Source organism: Pyrus communis, chromosome 4, assembly GCF_963583255.1.
Source record: "Pyrus communis chromosome 4, drPyrComm1.1, whole genome shotgun sequence".
Lineage (NCBI taxonomy): Eukaryota > Viridiplantae > Streptophyta > Magnoliopsida > Rosales > Rosaceae > Pyrus > Pyrus communis.
In genome coordinates this window covers 7,246,413-7,268,437 of record NC_084806.1, presented here as the reverse complement: position 1 = coordinate 7,268,437, position 22,025 = coordinate 7,246,413, and the positions used below count along the sequence as shown (strand labels likewise).

The 22,025-nt window shown below is 32.8% G+C and overlaps 1 protein-coding gene across 1 annotated transcript; it reads left to right on the top strand.

The window, feature by feature from the left end:
• The first annotated feature begins 12,937 nt into the window (after positions 1-12,937).
• On the top strand, positions 12,938-16,037 carry LOC137732529 (probable WRKY transcription factor 75). The gene is made up of 2 exons (XM_068471848.1): positions 12,938-13,362; positions 14,629-16,037. The coding sequence occupies exons 1-2, from the start codon at positions 12,968-12,970 to the stop codon at positions 14,804-14,806; spliced, it is 573 nt and encodes a 190-aa protein (XP_068327949.1). The 5' UTR covers positions 12,938-12,967; the 3' UTR covers positions 14,807-16,037.
• Positions 16,038-22,025: the final 5,988 nt, after the last annotated feature.

Sequence of the window (22,025 nt, the reverse complement as noted above, 5' to 3'; positions counted from 1 at the left end):
TAAGGAGACTTTACTCAATATTTTTTAAATTGACACAAACCAAAATTATGTACGCCGTTTGAATGCAAACGCCTTCTTCACCTAGACTTCATATCTTCTAATTCAAAGCTTCTCCAGTGATCAAGTTCGGTCAAACACTCTTCATCCCACTTGGTTGTTTCACGGAATTCCAATCATATCGGTATTTTTTTCATCATGCGTTTATTGAGATTTTTAAGATTTTTGTACTAATTGATTGATTTGGATTGCCCAAAAAAAAAAATTATAAATTGGCAATTATAAATAAACGTATGATCAATTTTTGGAAGTTTCTATTTTATGACTCCATCGTTGGCAAGATTACCATCTCATATTTGGCAAAAACAGTTTCTGAATATTTAAGATCATGATAAAGGACCTGATGCATGCATGAAGTTTTGTTTTTTAATTCTACGTTACACCAGAAAGATGGTGAAAAATGAATGCCATTGCATTCGCTGCAACTATCAAACAGAAGACATGACAGGAATTGAAGGGAGATGTGGAATCAAGACCTGCAACCGATCCCATCAAAGCTTATATCCTCCAGAGTCCAAACATGGTAGAACACTATGTCCTAGTTTGGTACATACATAGGATAAGCAGTAGGATTGGATTAGTTTAAACTTGGAATATATTGACTGCAAACAGAAGAAAAAAGAAGGAAGAAATATTTTTCAAAAGATGTTCAATCTTATAATTAACGCTAATTAAGTATGAAGATAATTATAAAAAAGCGGTCATATATACTTTATCATTGTTTATCAGCTAAGCTCTTTTAGTTAGAAGTAATTCCCCAGAAAATTTTGAGTTTGACTGTTACTTTGTCAAGTGATATTATTAATTCACGTGTCATAAATTTAGATACATTATTTGAAATGTACACAAATTTTATAACATAAGTGGATTAATAATGTCATATATAGTAAATGATTGTCGCACCGAAAATTTATGCCTATCCCACCTGCATGTGATTGACCGACCAAAATCAACTTAATTGTCGAATTTTATGTTTGGCTTGGGGTCCGACAAAATATTTTCTGCAGTCCCTACTGTTCAAAAGCCAGGGAATTCCCAACAACATACCTAGCTAGTAAAATAACAAAATAGTAGAAAATAATTGAATGGAAATTACCTTGTCATCCTCTGCAGGAAGATGTGCATGAACATGTTAATGCGGGTACACACCTGATCCTGATATGGGCATTTTCTTCAAAACAGGACGTGTACAATTTCATCACAAACGCCATATTTAGAAATCTAAGCAAATCCAGGAGAAAAACCACCAGAATAAAGTCCAAGTATGTGGTTAGACAAGACACCCTCACAAAGGAACGTGCTCTCCTATGTTAAGAGACCATTTAGCTCAAAATAAGTAGAAGGAAGTTGATTTCACACTTTTTTTTTAATCGCTCACTACTTTCTTTATTTTTAACAACCAGATGAAATAAATCAAACAAGAATATATAAGAAAAGAAAAAAAAATCTTTATAAGAATGTTTACTAACCAGGTGACCAGACTAAGATATTAAATTTTGGTTCTCCATATACACACATGCGTGTGTGGAGTCTTGTATTACTGTACAGAAAGATATGAAGTGGTTGTCCCTCAATTATTCACCACAAATTGATAATATGAAATATAAACCCTACAATTTTCACCCAAAAAAATATATATAAATGTATGTGTGTGTATCAGATTCTTTATGGAAAGTGATTTTCATTTTTTTTCAAAAAATGAGGATTAGGTGTAAGGCTCACTCTATATCGAACTTCAACGATCTGAATTGTCTATTTTGTAAGTCTCGATTCATAGATCATCCTTACAAAAATTCAATTCAATCCGAAACCATTTACCTATTTAATTATCAAGATAAAATTTTATTGTTTCTTATAAAACAAAGTATTCGTTAATTTCTTTGAACTCAATTAGATATCTTAAACATTTTCGATTTAGCTAATATTTTGTAAGGATAATCTATGAGGTGTAACTTGAAAAATAAACAATTCGAATCATTAAAATTCGATGTAGTTTGAACTCCACAACTAATCTTTATTTTTATAAAAAAAATGAAGATCTCTTCTTTTAAAAATTTCATATATATATGAACCCTACAGCCAATCTATACACATGTACGTGACTGGATTTGGGGTCCAGGACCCACTTCACCCATTGGCCCCTTGATTTGACCTTCACAAAGACTGGATTTGGGGTCCAGGACCCACTTCACCCATCGGCCACTTGATTTGACCTTCGCAAAGAATATCAAGCCCAGGTTTGTAACTGTCTGTATTTTTATCCCCCGCTTTCACTTCAGAGGCCGAGCATTTCGTTTGCATTTGACACCTTATTTTAATACGATACTTAATCACTCGTTTAAATTCACTCCACAATGTAATCTCATGATTTGAATCATTCAAATTTTAGGTTATCAGGTCAAAATCATCTTTACAAAAATTCAATAATATCTTAAAATGATGATCGGTTTAAATTGCAAAAAATATTGATCCGATATGTGTGTGTGTGTAAGTGATTCAGTGGATTTGCAACGAGAGACATGCAAATACATGTCACGACATTGCATGCACCAACGTGGGTTCCCGGGTTATAGGCTTATAGCGTCACTTGCTAAGATTAAGATTATGTATGCTTCATCTTAATTTGATTAGAAAAGTAGTTTTTTAGTCAAAATTAAGGGAGCACCACTTAGTTCGAAAGAATAAATTGTTAGCAGCCTAGCCCGCTATGTACGTAGTCAAGTATGGTTGTGGAGTCAAGTAAACATTCGGGACTATCACGTGATACGTAGGCAATGACGATATCAGTTGATTAAGCCCTACGAATATATGCATGCATGCAATTTGTAGACCAGATTATGTACGAACACAAGCTCACATTCACATGTATCCGTTGATAATGTCCTAGCAATATATGCATGCAATTTTTTGATTCCATATTGATATTTGGAATTATATGTACTTTATCATCGATCTGTACATCTTCCAAATACAAAATTGAAGTTTCTTGAGTAAAATTTGCTTGTCTATTTCATGATGACTTTTGTGATATCTTTTGAAGGCCGAGTCAGAGAGTTTTCAGTGTCTGATCATTTTACTGGTACTCACACCACATATATTTTTAAATGGAACAATCAACACTCGGTTTGAAGAAACAAAATTCGACAAAAAAAAGTTAACAAGTGCTGTAAATGTTTGGAATGTGGATCATGACCATCATAATGTCCATAACCTCTTATCTTAATGTTTAGTAACCAATGCTCTATTTGTATTAGTATTTTGTAACTTATGGGTTAATCCCATCATTGTAAGCCAATAAGTAAATGCTTATCAAAGATGAAATATATAAGTTTGGAGAACATTTTACATTGTATTTCCTCTTCTCGTTTCTCTCCACAATTTACTTCATAGTTTTATAACATGTAATCAGCACAAACCTTTAAGACCAGCTAAAGCTCTTTTGAATTCGGTATATTTCTTCCTTCTTTTCTTTTTCTTAGATTCATTTACTAATTATCTTGCTCGCATACGAAGGTTCGAAATGATGTATTGGTATTAGTCAGCTACTACGACTAAATTATGTTCACTTTTTTATAATATACTTGAGGGTTAAAGGATCCTCATACCTTGCACGCAAACAAAGACTTGAGATGTATTCGTTTTTATAACTACTTAAGAACCTGAAGTTCTTTAGTCATAAAAACCAAATATAAGAAGCGAATCTCAATTTCTCCTTCCCAGAAACTGAATGTTCCAACAATTTATTTTATCACAATAATGTTTTACTTTTTTATCACAATAATGTTTTACTTTTTTTTTTAACCAACGATAGTATCTACATTGAAAGGAAGGGAGTGGATTTAGCCTCATAATGGACTAGCAATAATGCGGTTCAAATTCGCCTTTGGCGAGAATTGAACCTAAGACCACTCACTTACAAGTAAAGAAAAATACCACTAGACCGTAATACTAAGTGACAATAATATTTTACTTTTATTGTTACAATTTAATTCTTTGCTTTATTCAATATTATATAGGCAAGGACTGGAAGTCCAACACACATTTCAAAATTCTAGAACATGAACCTGTAATTCAAACACCAAATATTATTTTTGATTTTATATAATTACTAGAAATCAAAGTTTGATATCTGTTGATACGAACCCAAAGTTTTGATATATGTTAATATGAACCCAAAGTTCGTAACAGTTTCATGGATTCTAATAATATGAAGCCGCAGTTCATAGTTAAGCGGGTAAGAATTAAAAGCACATGCAATTGCAAGATGTTTTTTTTTAGATAACGTTCAACCAAAATTATTTGGGATCAAAGATCAAATTTTAAACACCAAATTAGTCTCGGAAAAGGAATATTAGTCAAAGCATGATGTTTGAAAAAACCCTAAACATGAATTGACAATGAATTTATCAATCTCATTCAGTTTGCTGTACTCGGCATATTTGAAAAATCTCAATTTAGTATCTTCCCTAAAAAGAATGATTGCAAGCTGTCGCAATTGTGAGAAAAATATATTTCTCAAATTTAAAGATATCAATATGTAACAACAATTGAAACATCACTGGTGCGAGAAGGGTAGGAATAAAAAAGGGTATTTTACATTTTGTACATTTAAGTTTGGGTGCAATTGCAACCTCATTTAACATATTTAAAATATTTCAATTTCATACATTTACTATTATTTCATTTCAATATGATACAATTGTCTTCACTTAACAAAATAAAAAATATCGTACAACTGTCTCAAGTTCTATTAGTATTTTCGTTATCCGCCTACGTGGACAATGAGGACCCTTGTAATATCTGTCTACAGACCATTCCTACCTCCTCTCCAATTGGACCGGAATCCGACGCTCCATCAGTAAAGCTGAGTCGCTGCTCTGTCCCTCCCTTCCCCACAGCATTGAAGACATTGTCACACATTTGTTATAAATTGAAATAAATAAATAGATGCTTTGTAACCAATTCTCTAATTATTGTATCTAATACTTTGTAACGGGTTAATCCATCAATGTAAGCCTATAACAGATGCTTATCAATGATGAAATATATAAATTTGAAGAACATTTTATATTGTCTTTCTCTACCCTCTCTTCTTCTCATTTCTCTCTATACATTGTTTCCATGGTTTATAACAATAAGAGAGATGACTTATACCTCAAGCCGTTTTCAAATTTGTGTATAATATTTTTCAATTTGTAAGAATTAAAGGAGCTCACGTGCAATATGGTGATGATATGTTATCTGTACATAATTTAATTTGATTGAGAAGTGCATGTAAAACGACTACAAAGAAAATTAAAATAAGAACATTTGAATCCTATTTTGTCCTTGATGTTGATGTAATTTTATTCTCTAATAAATACATAATTCACCATCTAGTGGAAGTCGATGACTTATCTAGAATTTCAGAACCCGTCAATTCAAATTAAGGAGACGGAAGTCACGAAACCAATACTCTTCCGCGTACACACGTTAGGCCAATTAGTAGGAAACTGTCACTTTGTTACATTTGGTTGTATAAAAGATCAGTGTTTATTATGTCGTTATTATACTATCATTGAGTGGTTGTTATGTTATTGTTGAGTTATTAATATATGATATGAATATGTTATTGCTACTAAAACTAATCATTTCAGCAACCAAATCTAAAAAATTGATCATTCTTGCTATTTGCCCAAAAATATAACATGATATGACAAACTAGTGTATGATATCGCTAGGAATAACCAGACTTAACTAGCCCCGTATCCTGAAGGCTAGTTCCATCTCCTTCGAATACTGTCTATGAAATAAGATGCCAATGCAGCAATGCTATACGTTGACCCCCTTAAACACGAGGTCACTTGGCTGCTTGCTTAATTAGTTTGGTTTGCAGCGTTATTTGAAGGAACATGCCATGCACACCTTTATATTAATACAGTACTGTTATACATCCTTTAAAAGCGGGTCCAGACTAGGGGTCAAAGAACTTATGAACTGATCATAGTTAATCCAAATTTAGCATTAAGGCCACACTAGTCATTAGTCAAGTAACGAAATTGATAAAAGTTGAAGTTTCATCATAAAACTTATCTCCATATATAAGAAGTAGTTCATCTTATTATAACAATATGCAAAGTTTGGTAAACTTTCACATTCTGCATCCTTTGGTGTGGTAAATTTTCAAGCTTACCTCATAGACAACGAAAATTAAGTGACGTGAAATACGTGTGGCCATTGGACTTCAAAATTAGGTACCAACATGGTTTGACATCATAAAATCAATTAATTATACGTAGAGTAATATTCCAACTCCTTATAAACACATGCAAAGTTTGATAAAAGTGGTACGTACCACCTAGCAGGCTAATCAGTCAGAAATAAGTTAGTATCTAATCTTTTGAGTGGGATGATCATATATATATAAATTTCTAGCTAGCTAGCTATAGGTTCTAAGTATAAAGGCATATCTAATCTCGCTATAGATAGGTCACATTATGCATGCCAGACACCTATATCATCGCACGATCGATGATAGTTTTCATTCGTTAAAAATATAAATCTGTTCCCTTGCAACTAGGTCTAGGTGGACGCAAAAAATTACTAATTCAAAATTGTTGTTCATCCACTCTAGCACTTTGCCAATTTTGGTATACCTGCAAACGGAAGTTTTTTTCAATGGACTATGAACACGGTTTGGTACACATAGTAATAATACAATTGGTTGGAAACTTAAAAAAAAAATAAAAAATTCAATCAATTATATTATAACACTTGTTATACCGAACAGTATTTCGTACATATTGAAAAATTCCTCTCACAAATGAAACATAATTTTTTTTAAGTAACAAATGCAAGATAATTAGGAAACAGGGAAAGCTATCAACTAACTAAATTAAGCTCTTGATCTTAATTTATAATTCAGTTAATTTTACAATTCCTAACTTTGACAGGAAGCAGGTGAGGCTGTGGTGAATTAGAGATTAGTGGTTATGTAGATATTAGTGATAACTACCAAGTCACCAACCTTAATGTAAAACCTTAAAAACTCAGCCCGCATCATTAGCTAGGACTTTCCTTGATAATTTCCATTCGTTGCCGGGAATATTAATTTAAACCCACGAGCCCGTTCAAGTTTCTCTTTTAGTCTTTCTTTCTCTTAATTTAATGTATATGAAAGAGGCCGCACAAATTTCAATTATGTATAAGTGTTTTATGTGACAGATGAGGTATATCAATCATTTTAGAACCGTCGAGAAAGTCTGATTGAGTAATTTTTTCATTTGAATTTTCCTATTTTTTCTTCACAACTCTCCTTCTCATCAAACAATGTTACACGATGATATATATGAATCATATTATTTTCTAGGTCACTCTTTAAATATCAACTTTTTCAAAAATTAAATCAAATTTGAAATTTTTTAGTCTTTTAATGATTATCCAATAAATAGACAATTAACTATGTAATTTAATCAAAAACTGAAATTTTGACAACATTAATCAAACGTTACACTTTTCTAATTTGATTGACTTTTTTGCACAATTGATCCCTAAAGAGCAAAACAAAAGGTAAATAAATTTGATCATGGTGCAACATTGCACAATGAAAAAAAGAGCCGATATTGTAGAGTGATAAAGTCCGGCTAAGAAGATTGGTAGCAGCTTCGTAAAAATACTACATAAAAATATTGATAAAATCAAATTAAACTTTCAACTTTTTTTTTTTTCTGTCCAGTTTAAAAAACTATTACGACAATTTACTGTCAATAGTCAAAATTCATTTTGATGAAAACTTAGAAATTGATGTTTGCTACTGATCTATCATTTTCACCCGGATGTATTTAGTCAAACCGAGTGGACAACGAATAGTTATTCTGTACACACTTTCCACATCCACAGTATCCCTCTAACTCTGGTTAGGTCAAAATATACATAATCTATATAAAACAGACCCCAAACTTGGAAAAGTTATTGAAATAATAACATAATTAATTAGTCTAGTTGGTTTAATTTCAAGGCCCATCACTTTTAGGATAATCATGATCATGATTTGAATTTGAATATATACATTTTTTTATCATAAACACACATTTCCTCGAAATGGCCTAATTAGTCACATGGTTTTTCCTCTGCAATGCATGCTTCGTGGAAATGGAGTTTTAGGGTTCTCTAAATTTTCATTGTCTCATTAGTTCTTATGAGTCTGCAAGTCTTATGTTTCCGTTTGGGAGTCTCTTTTGTGTCTCTTTTTTAATTTGCTTAATTTGTTGACATGTATTCATCTACCCATAACTAAAACTATTAACTTTTAATATATAAAATAGTAAGATAAATAATATTCTACCACCCTAACTTTGGATTATGTAACAAACTCATATTTCATATTTTAAACATTACAGTGTCATACATCAATTTACGGTTCATTGCAATGTTATATCTCTGTTAAATTTTTTGTCAATTTGATCGTTAAATGATGACGTGGCAAGCATGAGGCCCACTCCCTCGCCCAAATTTTAAAAAAATAAAGGGTAAATTACATTTTATCACCTCAACTTTGGATCACATAACAAATTCATGCATCATCTTTTGAACATTACAATGTCATACGTTATCTTACAAATTCATTACAATGTCACACCTTGTTTCATTGTCTGTCAATTTGTCTGTTAACTACTGAGGTGGTGGCGTTGGGCCCCGTCCCTCGCACACTAAAACTCCACGATGTTGACTTGTCGACGTTGGAGTGTGGCTAACGTCATTTGCTAAATATATCTCATTTGTTGAACCACTGGGTACAGGTACTGGCCAAGTTGTTGAACCGGCTAGTGCAGCTCCGTTTGTCCTTTGCTCGAATTCATATTCACATTGACATTGGTCTATGTTCTCTCTTTCTTCAACGCTGGCTTCTCCTCTGCTTGGGAATCATTCCGTCCTGGCTTTTCTTCTCATCCGACTTCCTTTTCGTTTCCTGTTTTCTCTATGTCTGAATCTCCTGCTTCGTATGTGGATCTAGAAGCGCGCTCCAGCTCTGATGACTAGATCGGCGATGTAGACGGCGCTCATTTGGGACGGTGACGTTTGATGCTCGTTCTCTTTTAGATCTACATCGAACCCGTTGACAAGCTTCCATTTCTCTAATTTTCGAAAGTTGCAGTCGATCAACAGCCCTAAATCAGGCTCAACCTCTCATCTTTCAATCCCACTTCGGGCGTAACTCAAAAATTAAAAAAGTTTCAAGCATCAAGCTTTTTTTTTTTTTTTTTTTTTTTTTTTTTGTTTTGAAAATCTTTAGGGTTCAGATTTCATGAGGGTGAAAAAAAAAAGGAAGAGGGAAATAGCTGGGGATAGAAGCAAGGGAGGGAGCCACGCGGCGAAAAACCAGAAGAAGACAAGGACGCTGGGTGGACACAGGATTGGATATATTTAGCGAACAAGATTAGCCACACTCCACCGTGGACATGTCAATAGCGTCGAGTTCAAGTGGACGAGGGAGTGGGCCCCTGCACCTACCATGTGAACAATTAACAGATAAATTGACGGACAAAGAAACGAGGTCGAACATTGCAGCGAATTCGTAAGTTGATGTATGACATTACAATATTAAAAAATAAGGTATTCGTTTGTTATATAATCCAAAGTTGAGATGGTAAAATGTAATTTGCCATTTTTCATTTTTTAAAATTTGGACGAGCGGGTGGGCTCCGGGCTTGCTATGTCATCATTTAACGGCCAAATTGACAGAATATTTATCGGATGTCTAACAATGAATTGTAAGTTGATGTACGATATTGTAGTGTTTAAAAGATGAGGTATGAGTTTGTTATGTAATCCAAAGTTGAGGTGGTAAAATGTAATTTATCTAAAATAATAATAAAATGACAGATAAAACAAACTAACACCCGCGCCACTCGTGACTTCCTTCATCCATCTCGCATTCCACGACCGCAATTCTCCACATCAGTCCTCTCCTACAGGCTACACCGCATCCCTTCAGGCACATATATATTACTTGTCGCCAGATATTCAACCATCGTGTCCTTATTGCCCCAAGTTTTAAGATTCGGATAATGAATACAATATTTCTCTCCCCCTCACCCCAAAAAAATTAAAATTAGAAGATGAGTGATTCATGAATCTTATGCAATAAATAAAAGAAAGAAATCAAATTTAAACACATAAAACACAATAATCAAACCAAGTTTGACGAGAGATCAAGGAGAGGAGGAGGAGGTGGTGGTCACGACGTGGTTGAATGAAAGTTGGGCAGCGAATGGGGATGGAGCCGACGGTAAGGTGTTACGGATACCGAAGTTGTGTAGGGGATGTTGATGGTGTGTTGCTCAGTTTATCTTTTATTTTAATTTTGGTTATTATTATTTACTATTAATTATATTATTATAATCATTAAAAGTTAAAGGTGTTAATTTTTGAATTAAATAGATAAACACATGTGAACAAATTACAGAGAAGACATACATGAGATATCAAAACGGGAATAGTCGACCCTCTTAATAAAACAATCATCTTAGCAGTCTAGAGATTACAGAATAATCTTAAAACACGTGTTCTGACTGGAAAATCTGAACATCCACTACCAGACACATGGGGAAGTTACAACTTCAAATGCATGGCCGGATGGCCCCCAACCCGTGGGGAGCCTAAATTATTACATGTGGTCTAGCATGCCATAACATCCACTTATATATAAACTATAGAATTATTAGAGAGACGAATCAAATATCTACTTCTAACAATATCGATATTGTCTTAAATTTGGTAATTACCAAATGTATAATTCGTTAGGTATAAGGTTTTATCACAAAATGTCTTAGTATTAGTTTGAGCGAGGTTAGAATATTTAAACTCTTATTTTCTCATAGATACAGTCGATATGAGATATTTCAACATAGACACGGTATGGACCCTAAACCCAAAAACTTAGTTGGTATGAGATTCAAAATTGTTTTTAAATTTTAATAATTAAAAAAGAAAAAATATCCAACGACAACTCCCCATGTATTTAGAAATTACTACCAAATTCAATTGGACACATCAAGATATCCAAATAGAGGGTTGGAGGAGAAGGAGACGAGAGAGAAAGAGGAGAGAAAGATAGGAGAGAATAAATTCAATTGGACAGAACAAGAGATCCAAAGAGAGTCGGAGGAGAAGGAGAGGAGGGAGAGAGGAGAAAGATAATACAGAGTGATTCGGAAGGGAGGAGAGAGAAAGAAAGGAGAGGGGAGAGAGATTAGATAAAGAGCTAGCACAGAAATATCGGAAGTGAGAGGCAAGGAGAGAGAAAATAGTGGTTTGAAGTTTAAGGACTCTAAAAAACTCATTTTTTGTGTTTTCTAGAAGTAGACTAATTTTTAAGTTAGTTTTGAGTCTAGTTTTTTAAAACAATTCAGCCAAATAGGTATTCAAATTTAAAAATGTAAAACTTAAAAAAAAACAAAAACAAAAAAAAGAGTCTAAAAAGTTGGATTCAAATAAAGTACCAAACAAGTTCAAAAATATTTGAATGTGTATTTTAGATTTCAATGAAAAGGATACCCGTACGAAACCTAGGTAAATTTGGTCAAAACCAACCAATTGAAGTATTGAACTAAGATTAATTAATTAATAATAACGTTAATAGTAATTAGGGCAAATATACAGTACTCTTTAAAACCGGGGAATTGGTTAACTGAACGATAATGTAATTACGTTTATGCATAACATTCTACCTAGTGTACAGAATTAAACTTATTATAGTAATAACAATGTCTTTATGTATCATATTAATTTATTAACTATAATTATGTTACATTTTATAAATACAATGGGTTAAACATAATAATTTGGTCGAACTCGACGAGAATCGAACTTAAAATCTTTTACTTATAGATGAATACGCTAGACCATAGTACTAATGTTCATTATTAATATGCAATATTGGACAGTTAACCTTGACAATTTTATGATATAACTTTATCTTTTTTGTAATTCAAACGTTCAATGTTTATGCTTAAGATCATATGGTAGCTAAGGAGCTTAAAAATGACTAATGATAATGTGTAATTACATGACGTTCACTAATAATGACTTATTTCTATTTGTAACGTTGTTAATGGTGTAAGAATCAAAGTTAGTTGTGTAATAGACAATATCATGTATAAACTTACTATTATTATGTAACATTTGACAATGAACTTTGACGATTATATATTAAATTAAATATTATTTAAACAAATGACCATACGTTTTTCTTTTAGAAACAGAGTACCATAGAATTTCCCCAAGTAATAGGCTTTAGATATTAATTTCCACCCTGAATCATGAAGCTCCAGAAACTCGTACTATCTTTGCGGAAATGACAATTTCTTTATGAGAAATGATCAGGGGATTTTCCCACAAGTGTGATATTCTATGGCTGATGATGAATAATTTTTGCGGAAATGACTTTTTTATGAGAAATTATAAGAGGATTCTCCTATAAATATAATATTTTATAAATTATTTATCACATCACAAAATATTAATTTTTATGTTAATATTATAAAATATTATGCTAGAAATATAAGGAACAAATAATCTATAAAGTGTCTAAGTTTTAAGAGAGTCCTTATCCTTCTCTTTCTTTATTCATCTCACCACTTCCGTGCCACTTACGATACGATCATACGACGAAAGATTCATGGCAGCTCGCAGCCACCAAGCCGCCACCAAGCCGCCTCACCCTTAAATAATTCCAAGTTTCCAATCAGAAAAGAACACTAGAAAACCGCCCCGCTATAAACCACATAACAAAAATCACGTATATATCACCATACGCTCTATAAGTTAAATCAATATTTTCATCACTAAACCCCCCCCCCCCCCCCTCTCTTCTCTCTCTCTCTCTCTCTCTCTCTCTCTCTCTCTCTCTCTCTCTCTCTCTCTCTCTGTGATGGAAAATTACCCAACATTCTTTTCTTCATCCACATCGCCTGCTCCTTCTTCCTTGTCATTGAACATGGGAAACCCAGCTCATCATGCTTACAATAGTACTGATCTTCGCCAATTCCAAAGTAGTAAATCATCGAATGGGTTCTTAGGGCTGATGTCAGAGATGGGGGCTTCAAACAACATGATTAAGAACAATTTTAGTTCTCAGGGAAAAAGCGTCGGAGGATCTGGAACTAGTGCGCCAACTGTGAGATTAGGGATGAAAAAAGGAGATCAGAAAAAAATAAGAAAGCCGAGATATGCTTTTCAAACAAGGAGTCAAGTTGATATACTTGATGATGGATATAGATGGAGGAAGTATGGTCAAAAAGCAGTGAAGAACAACAAATTTCCAAGGTATGTACATACAGGTAGCTAGCTTCTTAATTAGTTTTGTTATGAATGATATATATATATATATGTATATGTATCAATTCAATTGTGATCAATATATACGTTATAGCTCCAAGCCTTCTGTTTCCCTGATCAGCTCTTAGCTAGGCTGCTGAAAAATATCTGGATATTTATGTAAGATGATCGGCAGACAAATAATCTTGAATATAATCCGAAGACAATATAGCATGTGTATAGTTGTGTGAAGAATATATTCACAAATGGTATGGAACTTTCTTTAGATAAATCATGCATGTTCAACTCATGTTTGATTAACTACCAGGTCATCCGTTATAGATCATGGTGTCCTTTCGCTTCTTAAATCTTGCAATTCTCTCGATGGGCTTGGTTAGAATGTTCACTTTACTACTGTTTAATCCTTGTAGTACTAAAAAAGTATTAAAAAAAAAAAAAGATCTATAAACTGAATAGATAAGGAATTGTTTCTGTAGATCGAGTTATGAGTACTAATAAATACGATCCCAGGCAATTTTGGTTTTAGAGTACTAATCTTGGAGATTCAAGCAGTTAATAAAGTTAAAGAAGCCCGAGCTCAAGTAATTGAAACTAAGAAGCTTAACAATGCAACATTAATTAGAGTGGCAAAATTTGTATAAGGAGTTTGCCAGTGCAGTCAACTTGTTCTTGATATTTGCTGCAGCTGCTGCTTCTGAGACTTCGTATCATAATGTTGAGACTGAACCTCATATTGGAGAAAGATGAGACCTTGCATGTTATAAGGAGTTGAGTTAATCCCTATATTGCCAATTGGTTAAGATATGGTGATAGCTCAACATTTTTCAATAAGGTCACTGAGAAACATTTAATGTTATTTTAAAAAAAAAGAATTGTTATTAGCATTCCAAAAATCTCATTTTACACTCCAAACTTTCTATAATTAGAAAAAAAAATGTACTTCTAAGCAACAATTCTTTTAAAAGAATTAAATTCTGATACATCAAGGGGAAAAAAGGAACTGGTCTAGATATGATCTGCGTCTCTATTAGAATATTCTGTTTGATGATTTGATCATGTTCTGATTCCACATAAAATCGAGTCATTATCTTCGTGCAAATGTTTGGATTCTTCAACTGCTCGTATATAGAACTAGTGCCCGGAAAACATTACTATATAATACATATTCCAACCTGCATAGAAATAAATCCATTAGTTTCCAAAAAAATTAGCAGTTAACTTGTGTATTTGTTTATTATTTCTTATTTTTTGCAGAAGCTACTACCGATGCACGCATCAGGGCTGCAATGTGAAAAAGCAAGTTCAAAGGTTAACGAAAGATGAAGAAGTCGTTGTGACAACTTATGAAGGCATGCATTCTCATCCCATCGAGAAGAGTACTGATAACTTTGAACATATTTTGAGCCAGATGCAAATCTACACTTCATTTTAATTAGTTATATGTCAATGTGCACTGCGTAAAGAGACATATGTAATATTTTACATGCAAGCTGTAGTTTGTGAATAATTGTGTAGTTTAACTTGTAACAAAAATAAAATGTACGCATACGCGTCAGAAATTTAGATTTCACACTATTAATTTCAGGTTTTATTCTATCAGCTCTTACTTCCTTAACCTACTCAATTTTGTTTGTTTACCCTCTAATCCTATTCACATTTAATTTTTACATGCACTCCATCCAATTTCGATATTGTTTCCAACATAATTTGTTTACTCTATCCCTCTTGATTTTTAGGCTCCCTCACACACACACACACCCTGTGAAACTCCGTACTTTAAAATAATATGTGTTTATTATAAGTTTTCTTATATCATATATACACATATGTATATGTGTATGTGTATGTTTTCTTTGAGTTGATAGAATCTTTAGCTCTCTATTAATCCCTTTAAAAGCTTCTTGTAGACTTTTATGAGTCGGTTGAGGTGTTGTGGCAATATGTAGTGATTATAGACTTCCACCTAAGAACTTTAGGTGATGACTATCTCAACCTTCCTAATTGGACGTGTGTTGTATTATTCTATCTCCACCATTTATAGGCAACCCATTTATAGGGCAACCGTTTGTCAATCCAATGTCGACTTACATTACCACGCAGCACCTTGTAGGAGAATTCATTTGGTTTGATCTGTAGCCACCCAAGCCAACCAATTAGAGCCTAGTGTTGGCCGCCTCTTTTCCATTATAAATAGGAGGACTGCTCCATGGTTTTAGGAGCAATGCTTCACTTATTACATTTTTTATACCATATTTGTACCGCCTCTTTAAAAGGAAGTAGGGTCCATCAACATATTTGTGTTTTATCTCTATTAGAGATGTGATACAAATGTAGTATGAAAAATATGGTAAGAGTAAGATTTTTGTTGTTTTAGAACGTGAAAATGAAAGAGACTGCATGAATTGCATGCAAAGTGAAAGTCACCTATATACATACATAGTTCTAGCACATGTGTGATTGTGTAAATCATTAGTAGATTGTATTTAGGATAGTAGAAGATCATTTCCTTTTAGGATTGTATAATTAGGCAACGAATCCTCCTTGATTTACTATAAGTAAAGGCACAAAAATTGAGGAATAAAGCACATAATTCCTCAAGTCTATTCTCCGTCTTTCTATCTCCTTTGCCTCACCTCTCTCTCTTTCTCTTAGATAAAATAGATCATAACAATTTATATATATATATATATAGAGAGAGAGAGAGAGAGAGAGAGAGAGAGAGAGAGAGAGAGAGAGAGAGAGAGAGAGAGAAGAAAGAGAGCTTAGTTTAAGTGAGTTTGTTAGATTGTTGGTGGGTTTGTTTTGTCAAGATTCCAGGTATCAATTGAGGTGAGTGGTTTATGTAATGTGTTCTAAAACTTCTTGTTTTACGGCACGCTTAACTGACATATTATATATTATGCTCACTGCACGACAGTGATTGTTGCTTAGCCCTCACCCTTTTATTTTACATATGATTTATTTGGCAAGACAACGAGCTGAGATTGTGTTAGATGTAGGATTTAAGAGCTTTATTATTGTTCTGCACACTAGTAAGGATTTTTGGATTATTTGTATAAGAGGAATTTTTATCTTTAATTTCGTAGTATTTAAATTACTTTTATTCACGCACCAGGCATAAGGTTTAATTTTCAACTAATTTTGGGTCCGGTGCGTGACATGCACACCTCAATCTGAATGCCGCATCCAAGACCTTCTCCATGTATAGATAATGGTGTTGCTATCCCCAAACACTTTTTTACTTCTCACACATCTCCTGTTAATTTATTCCTATGATCTTCTTCAACTCATTTGATTTGAAGGTCGAAAATTGAGAGAAGTGTGGGAAATAAATAGAGGTGTGTGGATAGCACCATCTGCTTAGATAATTGTTAACTCTAGAAATTACAAGACTTACGTGGCACACATGCAGAGTAATTTACTAAGCTAACTGCATCCTTCTTGTGAATGCGGGTGCACCAACTCATAATCGAGTTCAGTCGGGCAAGTAGAATAGATGTAGTGATGTGGTGGTGTGGTGTTGAATGCGCTATTCACTTTTGTATTAAGAAACTACTGCCAAGAAACAAACTTTTCAGCCTAGAGTTCTCGAACTTGAAGACAAGGTTGCCTTTACTGTGAGGTGATAGGATTTTTAGTATCTACGCAAATAGGGTTAAAATCACTAAAAATACTTGCAAGAGTACAAGGTTGTTATAGTATAAATAGCTCAAGCAATGTCGTTTTCCACAATGATTGAATGAATAAATTTATGAAAATACCAAATCTTAATTAATTATTTGAAAACAAAGATTGGAAAATGTTGATTTTGAATTTAAAAATAATAAAAACGAATTTAACTAAAAAGGTTAAAGAAATTAGCAAAGTAAAGAAAACTAAAGAAAACGTTTTGAAAACCAAATTGTAAAAGCCTAGGGTTTCGTCGTGCCCTTAACAATCCTATGCAATTTTACCAATTACTTATGAATTTCTACATACATGTTTTGAAGGTTTGGTTTTCCTAATACATATTGTCTTTGTGATGTTCATGCGAAAACGTATATCTAACATGCAATCCGTCTGTGATGTTTAGATCAAATATAAACATGCAAGACTCATTAAGCTTTGTGAAAATCCTTTGAAAAACCATGCAATCCTTAAGAGCGTGATGTTCGCCTTAAGTGAACTTACAATTACTAATCACAAGAAGCCCTCCTCAATTTCAGGGTGATATTCCAACAGAAATAACATCAAATTACTTGTCTAAAAACCCTAATGGTCGCGAATTACTAAGACAATTAGATAGTTTAATCACTGTGGTTAATATCTCAAAGCAAGCATGCATCCATTCATAAGCAAATTAATAAAATCACATATTCATGCTATGGCTCGGGTATTCGCCCTAGCAAAAGAACTAGTTACAAACAATCTTAATAAAATATTATTAAGAACAAGGATAGAAAACACCTAGAAAATAAACTTGAATTGTCAAAGGCTTGTGCATGCGTTTCCTCCTCTCCTTCCCCTAATGGCTAAAAAACCTTATTTATACTACTCCAAATTAAAACCCTCATAGAAAAAGTTTTCTAAAAATTAGGAAACATAATAAAATAATAAAACAAAAAATAAAAGGTTTCCTATTTAAACTAAAATTCGGACTTCTCAGAAAATTAGTCTTTTGACCGACCAAATCAACTCCGATTTCGTCCAAAAAGGTCTCTTTTGAAAGCTTGAGACCTACCCTTCAAATTCTCAGAAGGAATCTTTCTTAAAATATGCCATATTGACCTCAAATATCCAAAACGTCCAGAAACGTCAATTTGGGAAAGCTGCGCGCTGGGGATTTATTTCATCCCCATGGTCAAACGACTTGGTAGAAAAATCTCAAACTTTGACAAAATCATCTTGAAAGAGTCACGAACATTCTCCAATTGGAATCACTCCAAAATTCATCCGTTTAATCACTTTTTACTCCAGATAAAGTCGCATGTCCTACTTTGAAAATATATAACAAAATATCAAAATTCTACAAAAATAACCAATAAATTATAACTAAGAATATATAAAATATATGTTATAATATGGACTCATCATGAGGTTTAATCAAAATTCGGCTTTCAATTTACCAAACACTAAGTAACCTAATAACTCTTCACTTTGTCGAAAAAATTAATGAAGTGACCTAGTTTAAAGGACAAATATCAGTGGCCATGCTAGAAAGCAGAATTTACTTTGTTGAATGTTTAAACGTGTCAGATTTTCTGGCACCAAACGAAGAGTCGTCCATTACCCCGAAAATGGCGACCAGTGCGGCTACAACATAAATGAGATCGGAAAAAAAAGAAGGAAAAATGTAGCATTCTTACATATGCTGCTGATCACCATTTATTCTTAAAATACTCACGAAAAATAAGCCCTTCGATTAGATCCTTATGACGCATTAGATTGAACTTTATGCCAAACATTATATATGTTCTTTTTTTAAAGAGAGAAGTTTACACCTTTATTGTTGAATGGACGGTTGAAAGGATAAAAAAAAAAAAAAAAAAAAAAAAAAAAAACAACTGAAATGACATAAAATCGAAAATAATGCTTCTCCTTTGCACATTTGAATTTCAGTGTCTCATTTGTGCTCATGACTTAGCGTTGGGAAGAGAACCACATCACAAACAAGAGTCAGTTCTTTGGCAGAACATATGGACTTTTTTATTTTATTTTTTTTGTTTTTTTGTTTAATCAAATTGCATTGTTTACAATCCCAAAACGAAACTTTTAAAGCATTTCCACCCATTTTTGTGGATTTGGATCTACAACTAGACTTATGACATTACTATTTACTTAATTATAAATTATCGTGGCGAATTCGATATCAAATTAAGTTGTTTATTATGTAACTTAACCGAACTCTATTTTTCCTTAGTATAAAAATATCAATGTTCTAAAAAATAATAATAATAAACTGTCGTAACAGTTACTATTCACTCATTGTCAAAAGTAATTCACATTGATTTATTTTATTTTATTTTAATCTATAATTTAATTATTTAATAATTATTGAACGGATGAGATTAATTTAGAATATGTCACTATGATTATGCCACATGTCCATGCCTATAAAAAATATACTTTAAAATTTCGAGTAGATTTCAGTTGCTCTTGTCATGTCATGTGTCTTCATCTTTCTTCAACTATGTGTATCAGAAATCTTGCTTAGATTCTCGAGAAGATTTCGGTTGCTCTTGTTTTGCTTTGACTCCACCTTCAACGGGAGATGCCATTTTTGTAAGCATAAACAAAATAGGAATGTAGAAAGTAAAAGATTGTATAGAGTTTTGGTGTGGGAAGTGAAAAAAATGATTTAGTAGTATTTGTAGAAGAAATTTACAAGTAATCGTTGGAATGTTTTTTTAACTTTTATTCGATTTTTTTTCTTATTTTTAGATTTAAAATAAATATTAGTACAAAAAATAATAAGAATCGTTGGATTAAAGTAAGAATTTAAAATGGACATTTGAGATTGGGCCATGTCGTAAGTAGCTGTTGAAAGCCATCCGACAATTGTGGCGGGTTGCAGGTTTCAGAAACTGTCTCGCCACTCGCCAAGCTAGCCGTGTGTTGGCAAAAAAAAATAATTATAGGGACATGCTAACATCAACACCAAAGATTTAAGTTTGGACTCATAATCGACATGAAACTAGCCATAGCAGATGAGTCTTGGCAATCGAAAAATAAGTGGAGTTGTGTTTTGGGTTGAATTTGGGATCTGACCATGTCAACTTTAACATGGATGAAAATGCTCTACAATTGTATAGTATTTTCGGTAATTTGTTACCTAGAAAGTCAAAGGCTAAGTGACACTGTATAAGCAACATTTAGGGTATTAGGATTGTAACATTTCATATTATTATAGTAAGTTAAAAATTCATAAACATTTGAAAAGTAAACACACACATTACTTTTAAAAAAAAAAAAAAAACTTTAATAACATCCAAGCAAGGTTAAAAGTAAACACAATCACTTAAATAAAATAAGAATCTAGCGACTAATTTGACCAAAATTAAAAGCAACCCAAGCGAGATTTACTATATTCATGTGAATTATTTCCTTTACCACTATAAATGAATTATTCAATTATTGTTTACTAATAAATAATAGGGGAATTAACTAGGGGTGAATTCGAAAAATCAAAAACCGAAAAAAGGGGACCGAAATCGAAATCATAACCGAAAAATCAAACCAAAAAAAAAATCAAACCGAAAATAGAAAACCAAACCGAACCAAAATAGTTTGGTATGGTTTCGGTTTTTGTGGTCCGAAAACTGAATCGTACCGTTCCAAACCGAAGTTAGTGTTAAATGATGTCGTTTTACCCCTTAGATAGGTGATGTCGTTTTTTACTCATAAGTTGGTGCCCTTTTTTTATTTGTATGTAGAAATGGCAAGTGGAAATTCAAGAAAATGTGCTATGTTGCCCCTAGGCAACCTAAGCGTTAGGAAGCAAACTCTCAGTCAAACGTGAGCGTTGAGCTTGAGGAATTGAAGAAGTGTGGAAGACTTGAAGGTTTACGTGTAGAAGCCTTGAAATGTGATGTTTCTTTCAAGTTGGACTTTTGGAAGACTTTAACTTTGATGTTATTTTTAAGTTAGGACTTTTGGAAAACTTGAAACTTTGATGTTTATTTTAAGTTTTAGACTATAGATGACTTGATTCTAGTTAACTTTGAATGTTTGAACTTTGATTTTAATGTCTTTGATTTAGGTGGAATATTTGTTTTATTGATTGTGTTGGAATTGTTAGTTTGAAGTTTTTTTTTTTTTGAAGAAAAGAAAAGGAAAAAAAAAAAAAAACGGGTACCAAATTGAAACTGAACAAAAAAACCAAATAAAAAAAAGCCGAACCGAAAGAAAACCGACGAAAAAGTGAACCGAATAATAACTTTGGTATGATTTCGGTTTTAGCAAAAAACTGAATCGAATTGTACCGAACCCACCCCTAAAATTAACTTAGAGTCAACACTATTTATGAAACAATCCAATTATAATAAGTTCTTATATAATTTTGGGTATTTTTTGAGAAAGCATCTGTTAGATACTTTTATAAGTCAAAAACATTTTTTGGTGTTTTTTATGTTAAACGCGGCCAAAAACATATTTAATTAAGAGAGAAATTTACACAGAACACATACACAATTACCACATGACATTTTAATTTTCATAATACAATCTCATATATTGAAAATTTACAAATTTACAAATATTTTTATTTCTATTAATTAATGAAATCTTCTTTGTCAACCAAAAGAGAATAAAAAGATTATTTAGTCTTCTATCATACAAAAAAAAAATGATGAACAATAATGTAATTTCATAGGTCAAAATTTTACTACCTCCAATATTAAAAAAAAAACAACTCTCTCTCTCTCTCTCTCTCTCTCTCTCTCTCTCTCTCTCTCTCTCTCTCTCTCTCTCTCTCTCTCTCTCTCTCTCTCTCTCTCTCTCTCTCTCTCTCTCTCTCTCTCTCTCTCTCTCTCTCTCTCTCTCTCTCTCTCTCTCTCTCTCCTTTTACAAAATATGTAGATAAATGCTAATTTTATTAAAAAAAAAAGGCACAATAACGATAAACTCGTTGTTGTAATTAAAAAGGGCCTTTGTACTACTAATCGAGCCCAAGG

Coding starts and splice junctions, on each gene's coding strand:
- LOC137732529 (XM_068471848.1), top strand. CDS start 12,968: ATGGAAAATTACCCAACATTCTTTTCTTCATCCACATCGCCTGCTCCT. Junction 13,363..14,628: donor AAGAACAACAAATTTCCAAG/GTATGTACATAC, acceptor TATTTTTTGCAG/AAGCTACTACCGATGCACGC.